The sequence below is a fragment of the Pezoporus occidentalis genome, unplaced genomic scaffold (genome assembly GCF_034315485.1).
Source record: "Pezoporus occidentalis ecotype Australia unplaced genomic scaffold, CSIRO_AGI_Poc_V1 ctg98, whole genome shotgun sequence".
NCBI classification, from domain to species: domain Eukaryota; kingdom Metazoa; phylum Chordata; class Aves; order Psittaciformes; family Psittacidae; genus Pezoporus; species Pezoporus occidentalis.
The window spans coordinates 477,590-499,305 of record NW_026916347.1 but is presented as its reverse complement, the minus strand read 5'-3'; the positions used below and the strand labels follow the sequence as shown (position 1 = coordinate 499,305).

General features: G+C 50.8%; 3 protein-coding genes across 6 annotated transcripts in view; 2 read left to right on the top strand and 1 right to left on the bottom strand.

Annotated features, from left to right (window-relative positions):
• Nucleotides 1-1,177: 1,177 nt before the first annotated feature.
• CUEDC2 (CUE domain containing 2) lies at nt 1,178-16,070 on the top strand. The gene is made up of 9 exons (XM_062606784.1): nt 1,178-1,330; nt 8,455-8,548; nt 9,371-9,514; nt 9,829-9,890; nt 11,326-11,459; nt 12,561-12,731; nt 13,061-13,122; nt 14,759-14,819; nt 15,204-16,070. Exons 2-9 carry the CDS (start codon nt 8,475-8,477, stop codon nt 15,348-15,350), a joined length of 855 nt encoding a protein of 284 aa, XP_062462768.1. The 5' UTR covers nt 1,178-1,330; nt 8,455-8,474; the 3' UTR covers nt 15,351-16,070.
• Nucleotides 15,795-20,477, bottom strand: FBXL15 (F-box and leucine rich repeat protein 15). 4 transcript variants are annotated; one of them, XM_062606780.1, is made up of 4 exons: nt 20,260-20,477; nt 18,561-18,811; nt 17,325-17,827; nt 15,795-16,960 (listed from the first exon to the last, which is right to left on the bottom strand). In XM_062606780.1, exons 2-4 carry the CDS (start codon nt 18,741-18,743, stop codon nt 16,771-16,773), a joined length of 876 nt encoding a protein of 291 aa, XP_062462764.1. In that variant the 5' UTR covers nt 18,744-18,811; nt 20,260-20,477; the 3' UTR covers nt 15,795-16,770. The 4 variants fall into 4 exon arrangements, with proteins under 4 accessions (XP_062462764.1, XP_062462766.1, XP_062462765.1 ...); XM_062606782.1 differs by lacking the exon at nt 20,260-20,477 and adding an exon at nt 19,986-20,064; XM_062606781.1 differs by lacking the exon at nt 20,260-20,477 and adding an exon at nt 19,546-19,635.
• PSD (pleckstrin and Sec7 domain containing) overlaps nt 20,130-21,716 on the top strand; it is a 47,231-nt gene continuing 45,644 nt past the window's right edge. Inside the window, exon 1 of the mRNA XM_062606760.1 lies at nt 20,130-20,187. The gene's annotated coding sequence lies outside the window, so the exon portion shown is untranslated. The remainder of the gene's footprint in view (nt 20,188-21,716) is intronic.

Genomic DNA, 21,716 nt, shown 5'->3' with positions numbered 1-21,716 from the left:
TCCTAGAAACAGCAGGCTTGTGGGGAGATTTTCGAACTATTTCCTAAGCTAAGGTAAACCACAGATCAGAGGACAGATAATGCTGCACGGCTGATTAGTTCCAGTTAATGTATGGGTAAATGCAGAAAAAAAACCAAACAGTTAAAAGCAGAATAATTCACAGACAGTGTATACTCCTACAATGGAGTATATTCACACATCAAGGGATGAATGTATATGCATTTAAATGGAAATAAATAATGGATACAGCCTCTGCTCTTAATGACGCTGGAGTGAGTGGGGTGTTCCCTACCCAGCTGGTGTTACTCTGGATTTTTCCTGGTACTGCCAAAGGCAGAATCAGACTCATTTGTTTGGTATTTAGCAACACATTACTGAGGAGCATGAGTCAGAGAATTACTATGCCTTGCTGCTTTAGCATTTTTATGAAGGAGAAGCACCTGGCATCAGAGAATTACTCCTCCACAGCTGCTCCAGGAATTACCTACTGTCGTTGTCAGCGCCCAGTAAACCAAAGAGCAGCTCACCTAATGGGGGAAGGGGACTGCAACCAGCAAGCAGGGCAAAAGCACGGCTGCATTGTGATTTCTGCCAGAGCTTAAAGCTGCCCTGATGCACCGTAGTTCTCCAAATTGCCAGAATAAAAGTATAAGCAGTGGCTTGCCGAGCATAGGGTGAAGCGGTTTTTAGCAGCGGAAGGAGCTGAGCCAGGAGGCTCTGCATGCAGCTCCCAGTTTCTGCAGACATCAGCTTGGAGAACGCCCTTCGGAAGGTGCTTCCACCCGACAAGAGCTTTGGCTAGGGAGAAGCCTCCTACCTTTGCCCAAACAGCTGAATATGTACTATTTTCATGAGGGAACATATCTCCTGCACTTGGAAAAGAGGAGAATTACACCTAAGTCTGCGTTAGGGTGACTCCACAGAGCACTGCTGCCACGTTCCCGGGCCTCACAGAGACTCTGTTCTATCAAGGTCTGGGCATGCTCGCAGCCGCCACGCTGTGCCGCATTTTGTTTCCTCTCCGCCTTCACCCGCGCACCCCGGGGCCGCAGCGCGGACACCAGCCTGGGCTCCGCAGAGCACAGCAGGACTCGGAGCCGCGGTCAAGCCCAGGCCTGAGCGGAGACCGCCTCGCACCTGCCGCCTCCCTGATCCTGCCCGTAACCAACATGGCGGCGCGGACAGCGCGCCAGAACGACACCGCTCTACCCTTCCGCGCCCGCCTCTATGGCTGGCGCCGCGCGAGACCACGTGACGCTTTCAACCGCGCCGCGCGGGACCTGCGCGCCGGGAGGGAACCAGGCCGCGGTGGGGGCGCGCGGGCCATCAGGTGACCACCCTGACCTCACCCACGGCGTCAGGGGTGACCCTAGCAGAAAGGGGGGGCTGTGGGGCCGGGGCCGGCCACTGGCGGCAGCTCCCGCAGACTCGTCCTGCAGCCCCCGCAGACTCGTCCTGCAGCCCCCGCAGGCTCGTCCTGCAGCCCCGCCGCGGCCGGTGTCTCCGCGGCGCCTCGGGGAGCGCGGGAACCAAGGGAGCCCGCGCGTTCGGCTGAACTCTGGGGTCCGCAGCGCGGGAACGCGCCGGCAGGTACCGGAGCGGGAGGTGTGCGTAACGGAGGCGTCTGCAGGCCGAGGTCTGGGCACCGGCACCGCATGGCCGTCACCGGCTGCGGTGTGAGCTGGCGCGTTTTGCACGTGGGTCCCGGAGGCTCCGGCTTTGCGCGGTGTGTTTCTGCGGCTCGGTTGCCAAATTCTGTCAAGCCTCATGGGATAATTCTTGTCTGCTAGCGAGGGGGGACAGACCCCGTGGAAACCAGTAATGGCCCAGAGCTGCTCGGACAGTGGGTTGGGGTGAGATTACGGCTCCAGGTGACCACCAGCCATTCATCCAGTGTGGGGGCTTGTGATGCAGTAGCCGTGGTGATGTGCCCAAGCACAGTGAAGCTGCAGAGGGGAAGCCTGGCCATCACTTTTTCGTCTTTATGGTTAAAGCCACCAGCAACAAGTCCTGTTTCCCAGTGGCGGTGAGGCCACCAGTGCTTTTGGAGTACATCAGTGGTATTCAGGGACCACTGGAGGCCTTGCTGCAGAAACTGAGTTTTGAAAAGCATCCCAAGCATGGCGGCAGGTTTGAAGGCCGACAAGTATGCTACTCTCACATCAAGTTATCCTTTCATATAGTGTGTTTTATTCCAAAGGTTAAAGCTGTACCTTCTGTGTTAGGGGAAACAGTCACAAGTGACATAAAGTATAAAGACACCGATACACAGAGAATGACTTTGTTGTGCTCCTGCTCCAGCTAATTCAGCTTTCCTTTTCCATAAAGGACTTGCTCGCTCATTGATGGCTTGGGCCAAACAGTCATAGGATGGACCCTTGACTCTTCCACAGGCACTGAAGTGACTTTGTAAACACTGGTGGTACTTCTGCTCAGTTAAGGGACCTGTGTCAGCAGAGCACCCAAGTGCAGTCCAGTGTAGATCTGGGGGAAGGGAAGAGGCTGGCCACTGGCATTACCATCTTCTATTACTGCAGTTAGTAGGACTAAGTTGTTAACAAAACCCTGGCTTCAGTGTTAGAGCATTAGGCAGTTAATTGTGTTAACGTGCACAATGACCTCAGCCGGCTTTCCCATGGCACCCACACTGTGAAAGTCCTTTCAGGGACTTTTTTAGCCAGCAAAACGAAAAATGGGAGCTCTGAAATTACATCTGTAAGGTGTTGCTTGGCCCGGAAAGTTTTCTTCTAAGCCAGCAAAGTTTCAAGAGGTAAAATAGTTCAATGGAATGTAGCCACAGTTCATGCTCTGTCTCTGGCTTTTGAGAGATTTCCTCTGAGGCTGTATATCTCAGGCTACACTGAGAGCTCCTTATATCTCAGGGATCTACACTTCCCCAAGGACAGGCACGTGTGTATACACACACAGAGCTGTGTAAGACCTGGTCTGCAATTTCTTGTAACAAGTTTTTGGAGAGAGCATAGTGAGCCACCCTTGCCCCATTACTTACTCAGGAATAATTGCTGCAACTTGAGCTAAAGGAGCCTTCTTGAGATGTTTTAGTCAATCCCTCAGCCAGATCAGATTTACTTAAACTTTGTCTAGCCTGTTCTGAGAAACATCCAAGGCATACAACACCCATCTCCTTCCACTGGCAGAAGCCTGAAGTCATTGGTAGGCAAATTTATGATCTCATAAAAGTTGATACACATCCAAATGGCAGTTCCTCTTGGCTCAGAAACACCTTCCTAAATTGCTGTCCTCAGTCTGTCTTGTTAACATTAAGTCCAAGGCACAATCAATAATTCCCATCTTGTCACATTGACATTTGAGAATAATTACTGACATTTGAGTTGAAAGAGCCTTCGGAAATGATCTAGCTTTATGTAAATGTTTCAGATTTTCACCATTTGTTTCTTTTTAAGGAAGGCAGATTCATACGAGTTGTACAAAAAGAAGCTTGAATATAGCATAAGTAGGTATTTCAGACACCACAAGGATAACAAGGCTTGTAGAGGAGTATTATTTATAGAGCTGTTTAAAAAAAAAAAAACAAAACAAAGCCATCACAAAACCAACAAATCTGACATTAATGTGTTAGGAGGGAAAACGCAAGGGTGATGGAGATTACTACACCCTCAAGACAGACAGCAGAGTGGCAAACGGTTGAGCTGCTGGGCAAAGTTATCTAGTACAAAACCGAGTAATTTTCACACTTTTAAGAACTGATACAATTTTTCTCTAAGGTGAGGAAATACATATGCGATATTATGTGGCTCACTCCTGATATTTCAAACCAAGTCTGTCTTAATGAGGTGACATACAGTGCTCCAATACTTTTTCACTCTTTAATAATAAACCCCAGTGTTTAAAGACTGAAAAGTGACAGGGGTTTCCAAAGGTTGAAAGTCTCTTGTTCTGACAGTGCAAGACTGTGAGGCTCTAGCTGAGGGCAGAGCAATAGCAATACCATTTCTTGACCATATGTTTTGAAGAAATAGATTCTGTGCAAAACGTTAAGCAGAGCCCATATTATAATGACAAGAAATGCAGGACTTTCATAGGTATATTTGAATTGACTGACAAATACTGAAGTGATCTTAAAATCCTCATTGCAATTATAGGTGGAAGTTTAAAGCAATGGTAACACTTTTCAGTAAAATTTGAGTTCTCAGGAGAGTGTTTTTCCTGTATTTGGGTTTTAGATTGTTCTATGCATTATAAATCACTCCTTCACAAAACTGTGCTCTTAGGATAAGCCCTTCTAGTAAATCTCCACCTTACCTACTGCAGGTCCCCACTAGAAAAAAAATTGGCATTTGCAGGTATAATGCCTCAGGTGTGTTGGTGTGCTAAGTTATGTAATTCTGAGCTTGGCTGTGGGGAAAGGACATGCAGCAACGCCAGTTTATTCCTTGAAGAATCCATTTTAAAATGTTTGTATATATGTTTTTAACCAGCTCTATTTCAAGAAAATACACACCAAATCTGAAAGGCCTGAGGAGCTTCAGGATTTGTCTTCCACGAACCTCTTTTGGGCAAGACCATTGTGCACTACAGATTCCCCCAGATGATAAGTTTTTTAAGGACTGTTTACCATGTAACAAAATTTATCTCTTGTGGCAATAAATGTTCAAATGCAAGTGCATTTGTCTCTCTTGGTGCCTTGGGTTTTACAGGAGTAGGGATGGGTTGTTCGCGTGAAAGCTCGTTGTCTGACCCTTGAAGAAATACTTGATCACCAAGCTGCTTTCTGTCCTTCAGTGTAAGACTGTGCTTTTGTCAATTACAGGGCTTCTTTCCACCAAAGGTAGTCTAAAGGTGGCAGCTTGCCTTCTCTGGATGTAAACCTTAAATCCAAGTATCCTGGTGGATGGATTTGACTCAGATGCCAAAGGGAATTTATGCCCAGTTATTAAAATGTGCTGCCTTCTCTCCTCTCATAGACAGAAGAGAATAGCCTTTGTTCAGGTACAGCATAGTAATTCCACAGGAAAATACCTGAATATTTCCAAACATTTCACACCAGCATTTCTTGTGGTTGTCAGGGACTGAGGAATGGATTCAAGACCAGTTAGTGACTGGCCATAGCTACAATAATCCTGTTGCTGAATTCCTTTTTTCTGTGTTTCTCTCATCCCAGTCTGACATTTGCCTGCAAGTGTCTTTGATTAAGGACATGAGTGACTTTGTCTCTGCTATTGATCAGAATAAATTACCAGCACTTAATTTATGGACCTCACAAAAGTGCCTTTGACATGGTGAATTGTGCTCTGTCGTTCAGGTAATCGGGTTGTTAGGAAATGGTATTGGTTACTATAGCATTATCTCTCATATGATATTGGCCTGTTTCACAGAAATGGACAAAATATTTTAGGCTTCCAGTTCCCAGGATATCATGAAGACTAAGGATGAAATAAGCATTCTTCTTGATAGCAGTGACCATAGTAACTACATTTTGGCTGCTGTATGTTGATTTGACATCCCTGATTTCTGTAAAGAAAGAAAATTACTTTTCTTGTACTTACAAGTTCAGGGGGCTTTGTAGTTGCCAGCATTTGCAAATTTAGCTTAAAATGGGGCAGAAACATGCTGCTTAGGACAGTATTCTTGCCAACAGTGAGATTCAGAATCTTATAATTGGCTTTTTGGTGTCTGAGAATGTCCTGGGTTCAGCAGTAGCAGTCATTTTTCTCCTTCTTGGTAGCTGGTGCAGTGCTGTGTTTTGACTTTCGGCCTGGGAACAGTGCTGATAACACTGATGTTTTAGTCTGGCCAAGGACTTTGTGAGCCTCATGCTCTGCCAGGGAGGAGGGGAAGCTGGGAGGAAGCAGAGACAGGACACCTGACCCAAACTGACCAAAGAGGTATTCCATACCACAGCACGTCATGCCCAGGATGTAACTGGGAGTTACCCGGAAGGGCTGGTAGACTGCAGGGTTGGAGGAGGTATGGATCGGTGCTTGGTCTGGTGGGGTGGGGCAAGTTATCGGTCGGTGGGTGGTGAGGTGTTGTATTCTCTTCCCTTGTTATTTCCCTTATCATTATTACTATTGCTGGTAGCAGTAGTGATTTGTGTTATACCTTAGTTACTAAACTGTTCTTACCTCAACTCGTGGGAGTTGCAGTCTTTTCGATTCTCCTCTCTGTCCCTCCGGGAGTAGGGGGAGGAAAAGAAGGGGGGGAGTGAGTGAACAAGTTGCCTGACCGGGTTTAAACCATGACAGAGAAGGATAGAACAAAGCTCACCTTTTTTTTCTGGGTACACTGCAAAGATGACAAAGATAAAGTTGGTTCTGTTGCACCACTAGAGAACACACAAAACACATAGAAACAAATGGGAGAGAAAAATGCAAAACAAAAGACCCTTGTGAGGCTGAAAAATGAAAGCAACTCAGCAGCTCAGTTTAGGTGTGTGTGAAGAGCTCCTACCTGAAGAAGTCTGGAATCTTGTCTTCCTCTAATGTGATTAAATGGGAATTTCCTAATTGAAATTACAGGAGGCAAAGAAATTTTTTAGCTTAAGACAGAAACAGCAAACAGTCCTTTCTGATGATGTTTTTCTCTGGCTGTTTCTGCATGTGCTGTGTTTGAATACATGGATGTTGGTCATACAGTGGTACAGCACTTATAACTGTTCATTTCCCCAAGTGAGAGGGAAACGTGTGAAGGTTTGCTTTCTCTTCTAGTTAGTGGATCCAGATCAGTGGGAGGGTTGATACTACCAGTATCTGCAGGGAACTTTAGGTGATTAGATGGCTTCTGTGTTTCACTTTGAACACAGTGAAAATTGGGTCAGTTCTCTGTATGAGTATGTTTCATTGCTCGTGTCCCTTTACTGTGAAGTTCTTTCTGTATTTGTCTCCTGCTGCCCCAAGAGAATGGCACTGACACAGAGATTCAGTACAGGTAGCAAAACCTGCATTTGGTCAAAGGCTGGAAGAGTAGAAGAGCACAGACTGGGAATATTTGATGGGGAATCGCTGCAGGGAGATGTAGTGTGTGATGCCATATACCCAGCAAAGCACTTTTGCACAAGCTTGTGTCACAGCTTTCTCCCTCAGGATGGAGAGTCAAATCTCTAGAACTTCAATATGGCTATAGCCAGGGGCCAGTCTGACCAGCTTGGGTGTGCTCATCTGGCCAGCCACAAAGAGGAGTACATGTACTTTCTTGGCATCTGCAGTGGCGGCCTGAGGCAGATTGAATGGGCCCGGAGACTGGAGATGGACCTACCAACAGGCTGATGGGCTTTGGTTCTCTGTAGGTAATGCAAGAGCAGTGTTGAGTGCCACTGGGGGGTTTTGTCTATATCCTGCTAGCTCTGGAAGTCTCATCTCTGGAAATGCCAAACCTTTTCTATTCCCATAGGAACAACAGCCCTGTCTTTCAGCAACCCACATGACTGCCCCACGAGTTCTGTGTCAAACAGAACTGGTCAGGTCCTGATGTGGTTGGAATGAGGGAGCTGCACTGGTGGGAAAATGATAACCTTTTGAAGCTCTCTGGCTGATACCACATGAATTTCTCTTTATGCAGGGCTAGTTTGCTTCCTTGGAAGAACTCGGTGCTTACAGCAGGAGTTTGTCCACCCAACAGCTTTGTAAACACTGGGGGGAATGGTTACCATTAATGGCTTTTTTCCATCCATTTTAGACCAGGCCTAGTACTGATAGCTGAAGGAAGGCTGTGGGCAGCCCCTCTCTGCCATTGCTTCTGTAGGAGCTCTGTGATTCTTAGAACTCCCCTGAGTTTTGGATTATCAAACGCCACTTGTTGCAGCTGCATCAACTGCAGAATGGCTCATTTACTGAGCAGAACAACAGGCTCCTGTTTGGGTGGGATTCCACTGGCAGTCCGTGCCTGACCTGGAGACCTTTGATATTTTGGCTGGCAGACTAGTTGTCTGTGCCCTGCTTGGTATTTCCCTGTAAAATATGCTCTAGGTTGTCCTTTCTTTAGGAGACATTACCCTTCCTCCCACTTGTTCCTGAGTCCAAGCATCACTGCAAATGCTCTTGGCTGGAAGGTTCACCCCTCTCTGCACTGAGCATGCAAACTCACTAGTTGCTGCTTCCTTGCCAGACAACTCAGCGTTCCAACTCAGGAGGTGTCTCTGAAGTCTTGCAGCTGGACACATCTGCATTTCCAGCTTTGCTTCCTGGAAGGGATGTTTTAAATGTACAGTACAACTGCATACTGCCAGCATCAACACGAGCTGGAGAGGCCCAAGATACTGGGACTGCTGTGGGCTTGTATTTCCAGTGGATTCTAATACTGCTGCTTGGTGTGGTTATCTTTGCTTAGTGTTACCCAGGGATGACAAGGAGGAGTTTGTGAATTTTTCTCGTGAGGAGAATACACTGGCCTACCTTTTGATCTGGTTGATATTTTGATCTTCTTGCCTTTGAAATTACATGGAGTTTTCTTTTTCCTCCATTTTTTTTTTTTTAGAGGAAAAGGTTTAGAGAGACATGGAGCTTGAAAGGATCATTCGAGGCACGCTGACACACTTCATCCAGTCCAACATCCCTGCAGCAGACCTCAGGTATGTTGAGTTAGCAAAATCCAGTATCATTGCTCTAGACTGAACTTTGCATTAATTGTCCCTCTACACATTATACTGAACTCTCTAGTTTTCCTGTACTTCGTGTTACCTTTCCTTAAGTCAGATCCAGGATGCAGATAATTTGCACAGGCTCTGATGGGAATGCTTGAATAACTATCTAGTAATGTAATATCTTTGATGACCAAGATAATTAATTTCCTGTCCAGTAATACACATTAGAATATGGAATTCTTTTCATTCCACAGAGCTCCCTAAGGGCTTTCTGAGCAGCCTAACACTATGTCAGAGCTCTCCCTATTTTGAATTCCGCGTGCATGCAGAGATACAGCCCACTTGAGGCTGGAATACAGCAGCTGGTTTGGCAGCTGGTGGCAGCAGTGACACAAGTGTGGAGAGCAGCAAGCAGAGAATACTGCATCCCATAGAAATAGCAACTTGACAGAACATGGTGACCCCACCTGAAACACCAGTCAGCACAGAAAAGTGAGGGTTTGAGCACTTGGAATATTTTTGTTAGCTCAGCTGAAGCACCTGCAGGAGCACAGCATCTGGGCACACGCTGCAGCTTTCCTTCAGTGCTGCCCAGGACAGCAATGCAGTGTTTCATCTGTAAATGCTTCCCAATCTACCACTGTCCAGCTGCTACCTGGCGTTACTGGTGGGATCTGCCCAAGATACAGTCCACAGCGGTCCTTCTGCTTCTGTATTAGAAAGAGACAAGGTTAGATGGAATGGGATGGAGAGAGAGAAAAAAAGTGCCTGCTGACTCTGCTGCCACATCCCATTTGTTTCTGTCTCCAGTGGGATGGATGATGTTTTCTTCTCCTATATCACGGGTGTCCTAGAAGAGCTGGGCTCACCAGAGTCCTCTGAGGAGACTTTTGACATGGACACTTTTGTGGAAATGATGGAGGCGTATATCCCTGGCTTTGCAGAAATCCACAGGTATGTGAATGTTATTGCTTTATACGTGCATGCCATGCACTGGGGGCCTGGACCCAAGCCCCCCTTCTTTTGCTATACCAAGTTGAAGATGTATTGGTACCAAACCTGTGCTATTGTGATTAAGACAGTCTTTCCCTGAACACACAGATGGCTAATCCCAGTATAGTTTGCAAGTAAGTCCTTTGCTATCTGAAATGCCAGTTAATTTTGTTGGGCTGCCCAACAAGTCTTGTCTTCCTGTAATGAGGTACCTAAGTAGGATAGGCTACTGTTCTTATTCCTCGCACTAATTTTGCAGCTTCTGTCTCTTACAGTGGGGATGTTTGTGAAATGATGTTCTCTCTCTCAGAGAGGCTTGGTGAAGCTCGCAACAAAGGTGAGTTACACAGACAATTTCAGCACAAGAAGGTATATTCTGCACGTGTTTTCAGTCCTAGTATTTGGAGCTGAGCAGTGTCACAGGATAAAATACAATCTTGTTTGCCACACTTACACTCTCAAAAGGGAAACTGAATTGATTGACCTTTTTTTTGGTTTTATGTTCAGTCAGGTTTTTGATACCAATACATGGGAGGTTTGAGTCATGGAATACTGTCCAAGACATACTGGGGTGAAAAGCACTTGATCAGATCTCCAAACAGCATCGTTGAGATCACATTCAGAGTAATAGGGAAGAAATGACAGATACAGTGCTGCTTGTTGAAATTCTGCTCTAGGTTAATTCTGAAAGTGAGCATTTCTGCCTGCCTCTCTTAGCCATCTGCCTAAGCAACACCACCAGTGGGTAGCCCATGTCAGGTGCCTCATCAAGTAGAAAATCCAGCTGATTGCTTGTATCACTTCTAGGCTTTCAGCATCCTCAAAGCTCACTTCCTGTTCACCCATGAATCCTGGCATGGCTGCAAAATCAGCAGTGATGTGCCCTGGCCTGCACAATGCAGGACTGCAGAAGACTGCATTATCCCAGTGGCTCTTTCTAACATCAGTATTCATGATCAGCTGGATTGCTATGTTAATCAGCTCCAAAGGTACTTCCCACTAAAGAACAGGCAGGTGAAATGCTTGGATATTAAACCTTTCAAGACATACCAGTCTTGGTTTTGCTTATCTAGCAACATTACTGCTGTCTTGCCAGAAGGCTACACAGCGCAGAACAGCGTAGACAGTCCTGTCTTTTATCTTACTTGCTGCTTTCTCGAACTTGACAAAATCTTCTGCTCTGGTCCCCTACATCTTCCTTTTGAGGATCCTGATGTAGCCAGAATGTGAAAGGACAGCGCCATCCCAGTTTTAGAGAGGTCAGGACAGAGGTGAAACAATTACAGTGACACAGAAAGAGCCTGTAAAGAGAGACGCATCAGAGTAACCTGATCACAGGATGTGCTGGCTCACATAAGCCTGGGGGCTACCACAGTGTATTCCCAAATTTTAAATCAAAACCACGCCTTAGTTCAAAGTTACAGCAAACACCGTTCTTAGAAATGTTAATAAAAATGCCATAAGTATCCACAGCCAAGGCATTAGAGGGCCGAGAATTGACAGAATTGAATTCACAAGCAGCCTGCACCCTGTAAGACCTGGAAATGCAGCATTCAGAAGCTCCACCATGTGCTAGCACTGCTTACCTGCAGGGCAGGATGAGCAGAGTAGGTGTTGCCTCTGAGGGCAGGAGGAACAGTAGTACTTTCCAGTCTCGTCACTTAAGAAAGGATTTGCTTGGCACACAATGTGCTAGCAATCTAATGGCAACAGAAAACAGAGCTCTAGCCTTAGTGGGACTGTTCCTCAGGAGATATCACTATGTCTTTAAGAAAAACCTGGCCAAAAGGCTGTGGAAAATGGAAGTGAAGCACCCTCTGAAGACCTGACCAAGGGCCAGGAGCCTGGAGCTGGAGCCTGCAACGGGGAAGGGCAGTGCACTCTAACAGACGGAGCCGAGGTCCAGGTATGAGCACCCTGCAGAGGAGCAGAAGCAGTGGGGACAGTCATCCAGCACTAGGCTACCAGCACCACCTGAGGGCATTTTCTGACTCTGGAGGGAATGACAGCATAGGCTGTGACAGCATCACTGGTGTCTGTGATCTCCATGGTATGGCCTGAGCAAGATTGCGTAAATTGAAAGAGAAAATTACAAGCTGTCAGAACATGAGCCATCACTGTGGCTCATCCTTTCTACCCACTGGAAAAGATGAGCCAGAGCAATGGTTGAGAGAGCCTGTCCCAGTGCCCTCAGAGATCCCACAGCAGCACCATGGGGATACCTCTACAGCACTCCACCTCGCTTCACCCTGTTCCCCTTGCCTCACTCAGCAGTTTGAGGTGGATCACCATTTCTCTCCCCAGCTGTCATACAGTTATCTGCACAGGAAGCAGTTCCATCTCTCTGTGTGTCAGTCCTGAAGATGCCAGTCCAGACCCTCAATGACTATGCTGTGCGTTTACAGAGCTTTACAGCACTGAGTCATTGGCCCAGCGGTGCTGATCCTGCGGCACCATTCAGTATGACCCATGCCACAGTCACTGCAGCACCTGGTCGATCACCCCCCCCACCTCCTTCCCTCACACTCTGCTTGCTCTTTTTCCAGTACTTACCTCTTCCTGCTCTGCAGTGCAATGATTCTGCATCCACAGGCTTCTAGCAAATGCTGCTGCTATGTAGTCACAGGTCACTGCTTAGCAGTCCCTTCCCTTTCTGATCAAAGCACATAAAATTTCACAAGGTGAACAGGAGTTCAAGCATTACACCATGGTGTCCAGAAAGCTCACTTCTACAGAGGCACATAGCATGGCCACAGATGAGTCAGTTCACAGCAGCCCTACTTTAAAGAGTGTTGAAATAGAGGGGGAGAAGATTAAGGAAGAGCAATGCTTTGTCCTTGCAAAGATATGATCCCCTGTTAGCTTTGGGAGTGGTATTTAATCATGTTTGTATGGAGAGAGCCTTCAGCTGAGGGGAGGCTGAGTTTCCTGACAATGCAAAACCAGAAAGGCCCTTTTCAATAGCTCACCATATCCCCATCTTACCTCTGTCTCTTGCTCCAACTAGGAAGGCAATAACTTGAAGGATGGTGTGGAGCTGCTGCTGGAGATGTTCCCGGCTTGTACCGTGAGCCAGGCAGAGAAGGCGATTGCCATGGCCTTGGGGAACTTGGAGGAGGCAGTGCAGTTAATTGTGGAGGAGAAAGTAGAAATTGGCCCGGCAGGTGCGAGTGTGAAGGTACAGTACTCATAGCTGGGTGGCAGCAGGCTAGGGAGCAGGGCAGAGCTCAGGGGCACGCGGGTGTCCCCGCTCTCTGCTGCAAGCAGCTTTAACCACAGGAACTCCCTGTGCAATGAACCAGGAGGATCACCCAGAACAACAGCCCCTTTCCTTTCCCTTTGCTCTGTGCCCACCACTGAGCCAGCACCCCAGTGGAGCTGTGGCTGGTACCCCGCTTCCCACAGGAGCTGGAGTGCTCCAGCAGCAGCTGGGCTTACCAAGCTTGCAGGGATTAGGTGTACACCCCACATGTTGTGCCACTCACACACCACCTTGTCTCTTCACAGGAACTGGCACGGCCTCGGAGAGTGCCCAACCATGAGGAACTCAAACAGGTTATCCTACAGAAGTAAGTACCCAGCAGCAGAGAACCCCTCATTTTGCTCCACATAAAGTAAGAGGTCACAGTTTGGGGAAGGTCAGAATGGCAGTATAGTCTATAAAGAACTTGGGGTGTACAATGTTTAGTAAGGATGCTGTGAAGCTGATTCAGGTACAGCTGAATGCAACTACAAATAGAACCATCACATGGGAAAAAAAAATAGGTTTGGGTTTGTTTTAGAGCTGTGGCACAGGAACAGGTTACCTGCACCAGCTGTGTCACAGCGCTGGCTGTGTGTGAGGTTTGACCCTCCTGCAGGTACAGTGTAAGTCACAGTACTGCCAGCTGAGGTCCTGGTTAAAAGTTCAACACACAAACATCATGCTGCAGCTCAGGTAACACACTGTGACTTGTAAAACTACAGCAGCTCATTCATACCGCCATCCTTGGAGACAGTCCAAACAGGACTAAAGATACCTTTAAGAGACTGTGTGTACAGCAACACTGGGAAGATTAAATCTCACTTGTTGAACATGTGAATTCAATACATTTAAAGAAACCTCACTGAAGTGCCCCTATGGACTTCTTAGGAATGAAAGTGGCTTTAGACTGGTTTACCATTATTCATTTCCAAAAGCATTTAATTTTCAGTAGGAGAACCCACACTGTGGTTTCATCGATCTACTTTCACCAATGTCCTGTGGGCATACAGATTGCACGTCTATCCAGCCACATCTTTTCCACCACTTTACATCCTCCCCAGTGACAGAATGGGGAGACAGTCAATGCTCTAAGGAAGATAAAGCAAAGCAGAATGGCATCCAAGCAGAATTAGCAATCCCTGTCTTTGCCCATCTCCTGTGCAGGCCTGTTTCAGGGTGACAAGCAGGGGAACAAAAAAGCCCAAGCTGATATTTATGTTTCTGGGAACTTCACTTTAATGACATTTTGGCAACGTCCTGTACTTTAAACATCACTCAAGCACAGGTACAGAGAGCAGATTACCATAGCTGAAGATACAAGTGATACAACTATACTAACTACCCAGGGAGAAGTCATGGTCAGTTGTGCTGTCCGCCTGCTAAGCCAGCACCAGTCTCAAGAGCAGTAACTCAGCAGTACAGCAAGCAAACGTTTGGGCCCTGATGTTTCAGTCATATAGGGAATGAGGTGATGCTTTTATGAAGTTGCTTACAGCACAGACCTGTTTCACAATCAAGTAGTAGGTGAAGCGTGAAAGGAACACCATCTCTTCAGGGCAGAAGCAGCCAACTTAGTCCTGTAATCTCAGCTCTGTCTCCTTTGGCTGCCATCAGGTGGTCTGAGAAGAAGCAAAGCTGCCCCAATGGCAGAGCACACCAGACCTGAGCACCTCTTCCAGTTCTGCAGTGCCCGTCAGCATTCTCAGCAGCCCAAGTTTTCTATACCATTCACATATGGCCAAGGATGCTACTCCAGGAGAATCCTTATCGATTCTTTCCAGAAGGATGACACCACTTCTTGCCCGTTTCATCCAGAGGAGAATGTTAAGTGCTCCTAGCTGCAACCTAGGCACGCAGGACGCATTGTACAGCCACAAACCAGCCAGAGGGAAAAGGGCATAGGCTATGAACAACTCCAGGCAATGCTTGTTACAGTGTTCACTAAATGTATCTTGTTTCAGATATATGATGGTGGATAGTGCAGAAGATCAGAAAACCCACCGACCAGCTCCACCCAAAGAGGTAAGAAGAGCAGTCCCAGCTCACCAGCAGTTTGAATGTCCTTTGCTACAAGGCTTAAAAATCAGGCTGCAAGTCCAGAAAACAACAGGGCAGAATAGAGCAGGAACATTCCCAGAGCCCACTAGGAAGCGAAGAAGGAAGATCAGGTTAGCTAAGGGGTGGCAGGGTCTGTCAGTTTCTACCATTCCTGACTATCATGGGCCTTGCCCATCAGACAGCTTCCTTCCCGTTTTGCCCAAGATTCCCAACACAAAGGATGGGTAAAGCAGCACACCCCAGTCTTCCTCTGCCCCCTGACAGCACAGCTCTGCTTCTGCTTGTCCACCCCCTTTCCCTAGCAGCATGGCTGGCCACCCATTTGGTGTTAATATCTTTCCTCTCTAGGCTCCCAAGAAATTGATCCGCTATATCGATAACCAGGTGGTGAGTACAAAGGGAGAAAGGTACAAAGACATCAAGAAGCCTGAGAGCGAGGAGATGAAAAGAACCTACATCAGCCTCAAACCAGCCAGGAAGTATAAGTTCCACTGACAGCCAGGTCCTCCTGTTCTTCAGCCTCCACCTCGCCAGCCAGGTTTGGCAGGCTGGACACACAGCACTAGGGATGGGGGGACTCCTCCACCTGCCACTAACTGGAACTAACCCGGGAGCCAGGACACTACTTTCAGCTTCCTCAACTAACCCAGCTGAGGGGAGACCTCTCCTTGTGTAGCTGTCCCTCTGCCCCCAGGGGCACACTGCAGTGGTTCTCCAGGGCCTGGGCATTCTCTGCTATTCCTTGCATGGGACGTTTTTAGATCCAAGATGTGGCTTGTGCTTTTGCAGCAACCTTTTTACAAGTCTGCACTGTTGCTTTAAAATGAGTGCCAGTATTAATAAAGATGTGAGTTGGCGTGTAGTTCAGCTAGAGCATGCACATGCTTTGTGGACACCACCTCCAATCCCTCCTGGGGCCAAAGGTAAGAGCAGGGTCACTCTCTCTTCCACTGTTTATTCTCTCCACATTCACCACAAGATGTAGCTGCTGTTTGGTTAACCACTTGGCAGATACAAGGGCTGAGGCTGAACTCCCAACCAGAGCTAGGCTCCCTGCCAACACCACCTGCAGCACTCCATAAGCTCCAGCTGACAGCACAGCAAGGGCTCCGTGATTTCTCAACAGTATTGGATGCCAAAGCTTCAGCCATGCCACATGGAGCAGGATATAATAGCTAGCCTGGGCACTACTGAAATATTAAGTCAGAAACTGGGGGGAAACAAATAGGAATGACCAACCACTTTCAGTGACAGCACAGCTAGGTCTGGTGGTTTTTTGTCAGTGAAACTGCAGTTAGAAGCAAGTTCCCCCTGAGAACAACTCTCACCTTGCACCAGCCCAAACCAGCACCCTAGATCTGGGCCATGCCAGCAATTTGGTGTCAGGCTGGTGAGTGGCTGCAGGCTGGAGCTGGACTCACTCTGCCCTCCTCCTGCAGCACAGAGGGGCCTGCCCTCTCCCAAGAGGAGGGCTGGCAGCTTCTTCACTCCAGCTAGCCTGGTGTGTTCCACAGCTCTGCTGGCATGCCCTGCACAACACCCCAGGGGACAGTCCCCATAAAAGACTTTCCTCTCTCGGGACAGCTGCCATTTAGAGATTTAAAATACGAATAATAAATCCTATCTACTAGCTGGCCTGGCCAAGGCCTGTTCAGCACCATGGTGTTCCTGCAAGTCACTCGCTCTCTCCACTGCAAAGGGAGTTACTTTCCCCAGAGGCATCAATGAAGCCCACTCATGAATACCCACCCTGTGGCTGCTGAGCAACCCCAGAGGAAAGAGTGAGCCCCACTCGGGCCAGCCTTGCCAATGGGACCAACCTCTCCCTGTGCATATCTCCAAAGCAGCTGGTTCCGGCATCCTCCCAGGATCCCAGCGTCTTGTCAGTCCCCCCCCCTCCCCAGCAGCAGCACTTCTAGATCTGGAGGTTGATGAAAGGGGCGAAGCCAACCACATCCTGCAGGAGAACAAGAGCCCTCTGCAGTGGAGGCTCCACATCCAGCTCCACCCCACGGCTTCGGAGGATGCTCAGGCTGGACTCGGCCACGTTGTGGCAATGCTTCACCTTCAGCGAGCGCAGCTTGGGACAGTACTCAGCCAGGACCCTGCCAAAAAACAGCATGTGCAAGTTGCGTGCCAGAATTCTTAAGTGCACTGCTCACCCTCTTCTCTACTCCCAGAAGCCCAGCGCTCACCACTGTGCCACAAGTACCAACCTTTAGGAGCAGTATCCTGGTGGTCTAAAAGAAACTCCAGGGACATGGCTGGGTCCCAGACCTACCCTCCACGACATGCTGGGAAATATGCTGTTAGTAGCCTCTCTTGAAGGGCCTGTTAGTGTCTTCTCCCCCAGTCTGAGCTCTCATTGCTTTTAGCATGAAGAAATCTAACTTTTCCTCTTGGGTTCTCTTCCACTTCCCACCCCAGGTACCTGCCATCCCCACGCCAGGTCCCCAGGTTGCTTAGTACCTGATGGAATCATTTTTCACTCGCAGACACCCTGTGAGGTCCAGGTGTTCCAGCTCAGGGCAGCACTTGGCAATCTCCTCGACCGCTACATCACCCACGTTGGCATTGACAGCCAGCGACAGGGACTTGAGCCTGCTGCACTTCTGCACCAGGTAGCAGATAGCCTCATCCTTCAGCTGGCGACAGGCCGTCAGGTCCACAGCCTCCAGTGCCTTGCAGTGGTCAGCCAGGCTGCGCAGGGACAGGCTGTCTACCCACTCGCAGTGGGCCAGGGAGAGCTGGCGCAGGCTGGGGCAGCTCAGTGAGATGGCCACCAGCGCATGGCGGCTGAGCTGGGCACAGCCCTTCAGCTGGATGTGGTGCAGATGGTGGTTCTGCCCGATGACTGGGAGCAGCTCCCCATCTGTCAGCCAGTCGGAGCAGTTCTGGAGTGCCAGCTGCTGCAGTACTTCGTTGTCCTTCAGCAGGTTAACGAAAGCAGCTCGAGGGATGGGAGGTCCAATCTGCGTGGGGAACCCAGGAAGAATGACGTGTCCCCCAGGGCTTCAGATCACCTGATCCTCACCAAGTACTCTCTCCCCTCCTCTATTCCACTGTGACAGTGGTGACCAAAGACACTCCCTTTTCTCATTGCAGAGTAAACCCTGCTGTCAAACTTTCCTCCCCTTATGCCAAGGCTACTGCCACACGCTAGAATATGCTTGGACTTCTCCATCCCACATCATCATTTACATACTTGTGATGAACTCCACACCCTTGCTCTTCAAATACTCTGCTAGACCACTCTGTCCTCACGGAACAACAGCTACTCCAGCCTTTCCAAATCCCAGGCAATGTCTCCCAGGGCGAGCATAAGCTTTCCCTGGAGATGAGGGACAGAATTATCTTCCACCAGACCCACCCTAATGCACAGCCTCTGTGAGGAACAACAGGCTGTGCCACTCAGGACTGGCTTTCTCTGCCAGCTGGTGCCCATAATGGCCCAGGTGGAGTTTCCTGGTTCACTCCTCCCAAAGCCTCTTGCTAAAGACACTGGCATTGCTGGGTCCTGAATCACTGCCTCTCCTCCCTGGGCCCATCTGTCCAGTCTGACACCCAAGCCATTAACCCAAGCTCCTGAGCAGAAACCAGCCTCCTTGTCAGGGGGTTCTTCGCCTCACATAGTCAGATGCTCCCCTGTTAGCTCCAGATCAGTAGGACATCTGTGTCTCCCCCAGCCTCAGAGCCATCCAATACCTGGCTTGAGTCAAAGCAGCGCATATTGGCCAGGTACAGCTGGATGAGAGACTGGAACGACTTGCTGACCCTCTGCAGGCTCAGGAGCTGCTGCAGTGGCAGATGACAGAGAATATGTGGAACCAAGATGTCTTCCCAGGGCAGGTCCAGGAGGCATCCCCTGGAGGGGGTCAAACTCATCATCAGACGTCAGGGAGCCAAGCTACAGTGGGAGCCAGGCTAGATCTCCTCACACCTACTGCCAGGTGCCTCTAGGAGGAACAGACAGAAAGAAAGACTCAGCAGTGTCTCCCACCATCAGCCCACAGGGTAACACCCCTTGACCGTCAGCAGGTCAAGCACCTGCCACATGCATCACCTCCTCCCCAGCCTGAGACGCTCACTGCTCAGGCATCCGAGTTCACCTGACTGCACCGCCCTCGGGGTAGGGACTTCCCACCAGCCTTTTGAGGTGTTCCTGTCCCTCAGCGAAGCAGCAAGCGACTGCTGCAGCATTACCGCATCACCTACACAGCAGCTGTGCCTCCCTTCCACGGCTAAGCATCGCTCCACCTGGCAGCTCGTCCCCTAGGTGCCGAGCCCCTCGGATCCTTTTGAGGGGAAAGCAACAACGCTCCGGACTCCCCAAAAGTGGTCTCCGATGAGGCTACAGCCTCGGGTAGCCAGAGGAGGGGCAGGAACCGAGGAGGGGTCCCGGCAGCCCGGAGCCTCCCGAGCTGGGGTCTGACACGATCCCAGCAGAAGCCGCCCGGGGGGGGGGGGGGGGGGGGTGGGAAGGGGAGGACGACATTCCCGCTCAGCCGTTCCTACCCCACCGCCCCTCGCTCACCCCCTGAACGGCCCAGTTCCTGGGCTGCCGCCCCGCCGCCAAAGCGACAGAGCCGCAGTAGCCCCATCAGGGCCTGCACACCCACGCTCCGCGCCCCCCTGCCGCAGGGCCCCACGGCGATGCGACTGCCCTGCCCCAGCGCCCCCAGCCCGGTACCTGCCGCAACCCGGCGCTGCCCCGCCCGCTCCATCCGGCTGCACCTCACCCAGACGCCGGCGTCCAGCCGTAACGTCACGCCGGCGGGCGGAAGTACGCCTGCCCGGCCGGCCCACCCCCGGCCCCGCCCCGTTACCTCGGGGGGCAGCAGCGCGCACGTTACCGGGGCCCGGCCGCAGACCTTGCACAGCGGCAGCGCTCGGGGCGGCGGGGAGGGCTCGGCCCTGACACGCTGGGGCACCTGGCGGAGCAGAGCGACTCCGGCCCTGCGGGCGCGCCGGCAGTCACAGGTCCTACCGGTGCCGCAGCGGCTCCCGCAGGCTGCTGCAGCGGCGCGGCTCTCACACCAGCCCCGGTACAAGGGCTCCCCGGGCGTACCCGCTTCCTTGTGCACACCACCACTCCCAGTCCCTCAGTTATCCCAGTTACCCCGCGCACACCAGATCCCCACTTCCCCGGTGTACACCGGTCGCTCCAGCCCCGCGGCTCCCCGGCTCCCTGGTGCACACCGGCTGGCCCCGGTTGCCCGGTCCCCAGCGCACGCCCCTGCCAGCGGCGGGCGGATTGGCGCATGCGCAGCGCGGCGGCGCTGTCCGTTCAGCACCATGCGGAGCCGGGACCCGCCGGGACCCGCTACTGCCGGTGAGCGACGGCACCAACCCCCGGCCCCGACAGATGTCCCGGCCCTGCCCGGCCAGGCCTCCAACACCCTACCCGGTCCCGCTGCTCTCCCAGCTGGCTCCGCCTCCCACTCCGCGCCCGCAGAGGTTCCCCCGGGAAGGGCCGGTCCCTGGGGCTCAGTTCTCACAGCACCCCCGACCGGCAGCCGCCACTACCGGCCTGCCTCCCCTTGCCCCCCTGCCCCTCCCCCGGGTCTGGGGTGGGACGGCACTGCTTGCTGCAGCTCCCTCACCCGGCCTGCATCCCCCCGCCCTGCCAACCGGCTCCTCGCGCTTTGCTCCCACACCGGTGCCCCGCCTGTCCCCGTAGTCCCGGGGTGCGGGGTCCGTCCCTTGCCGGCAGCCCCCGCCGAGAAGCGGCCAGACTCCTGCCGGCGCAGTTGCCATAACGACTCGGCAGAACCAGACGCTGCTATTTCCCCTCTGCTCTCCTTCCCGCTGCCGGTCTGGGGTGCAGCCCCGTACCCCATCAGTACGGCACTCGTACCGCCCACACCAGCCCTGGATGGGTGACCCCAGCCCTGGCTCAGATCCAGGCCCTGCCGCCTTGCGCAGCATCAAGCTGCAAATCACTGCTGGCAACAGGCACTATAAAAAGATCCACTTGCCAAAAAAAGCAGTGCCCTGTGAAGGAGTCCCACATCCTTGGTCCCACATTCCCTGGAATAAGTCCCGGGTTCCCTGGAGAGCAATGACCTGTCTGTGCACCCTTGTGTGCTCTTTCCCTCCCAGTGTGGAGGCATCCCCCAATGGGGAAAGGTCTGCTTACCCTATTGCCTGTCCTCTGGTGGTAGCTAGCCATGTTACCTGTCTGCCCCTGGATGTGTAAACCCTGAGAGTCCCAGTGGCTCCCAGTAGCACAGCACCTTCCTCATTTACAGAAGGACAAGTGAGGCAGGAATTTTCAGTTTTCTAAAGGAGCTGAGAATGCCCCCAGCCATGGCCTAGGACAATGCTTCCTTCCTCTCCAGTGGGGGCACAGAATGGTCTGGGAGTGCTTCTAGACTGGGAGGATTCATTTTGCCTTCAGGAGGTTTCAGCCCTGTGCTCACTCTGTTCTTGAGTTCCCGCTGTGAAATAAAAGTGTAACATCTGGCAGGGAGCCCCTTAATATTGCTCCTGATTGTGACTGAAACTGGCTCCAAGGAGGGTTTTTGGAATAGTGGTCTTGGTCTGGATAGGAGGTGAGGGAGCACCAGCGAGCAAGGCATTGCGACACTCAATTACATCTGCCCTTCACTGTGCCAAAACAGACCTGGGAGCCCCCTGCTTGTGCTGAGTCCTTGTTCAGAGGAGCTGTGTTGTGGATTGCTTGTTATCCTTCCTGACAACATGTGTGCTAGACTGGCAAGTGGGATCTGCCCTGCTCCCCCACCAACCTCTGTTTATGTTTTTTCATTTTGTCTGATCCAGCTGGGCTGGCTGAATCACTTCCATGGCATCCTGCTGGTAGCAGGGCTCAGAAGAGGGCTGAGAGCCCTAATAGGTTCC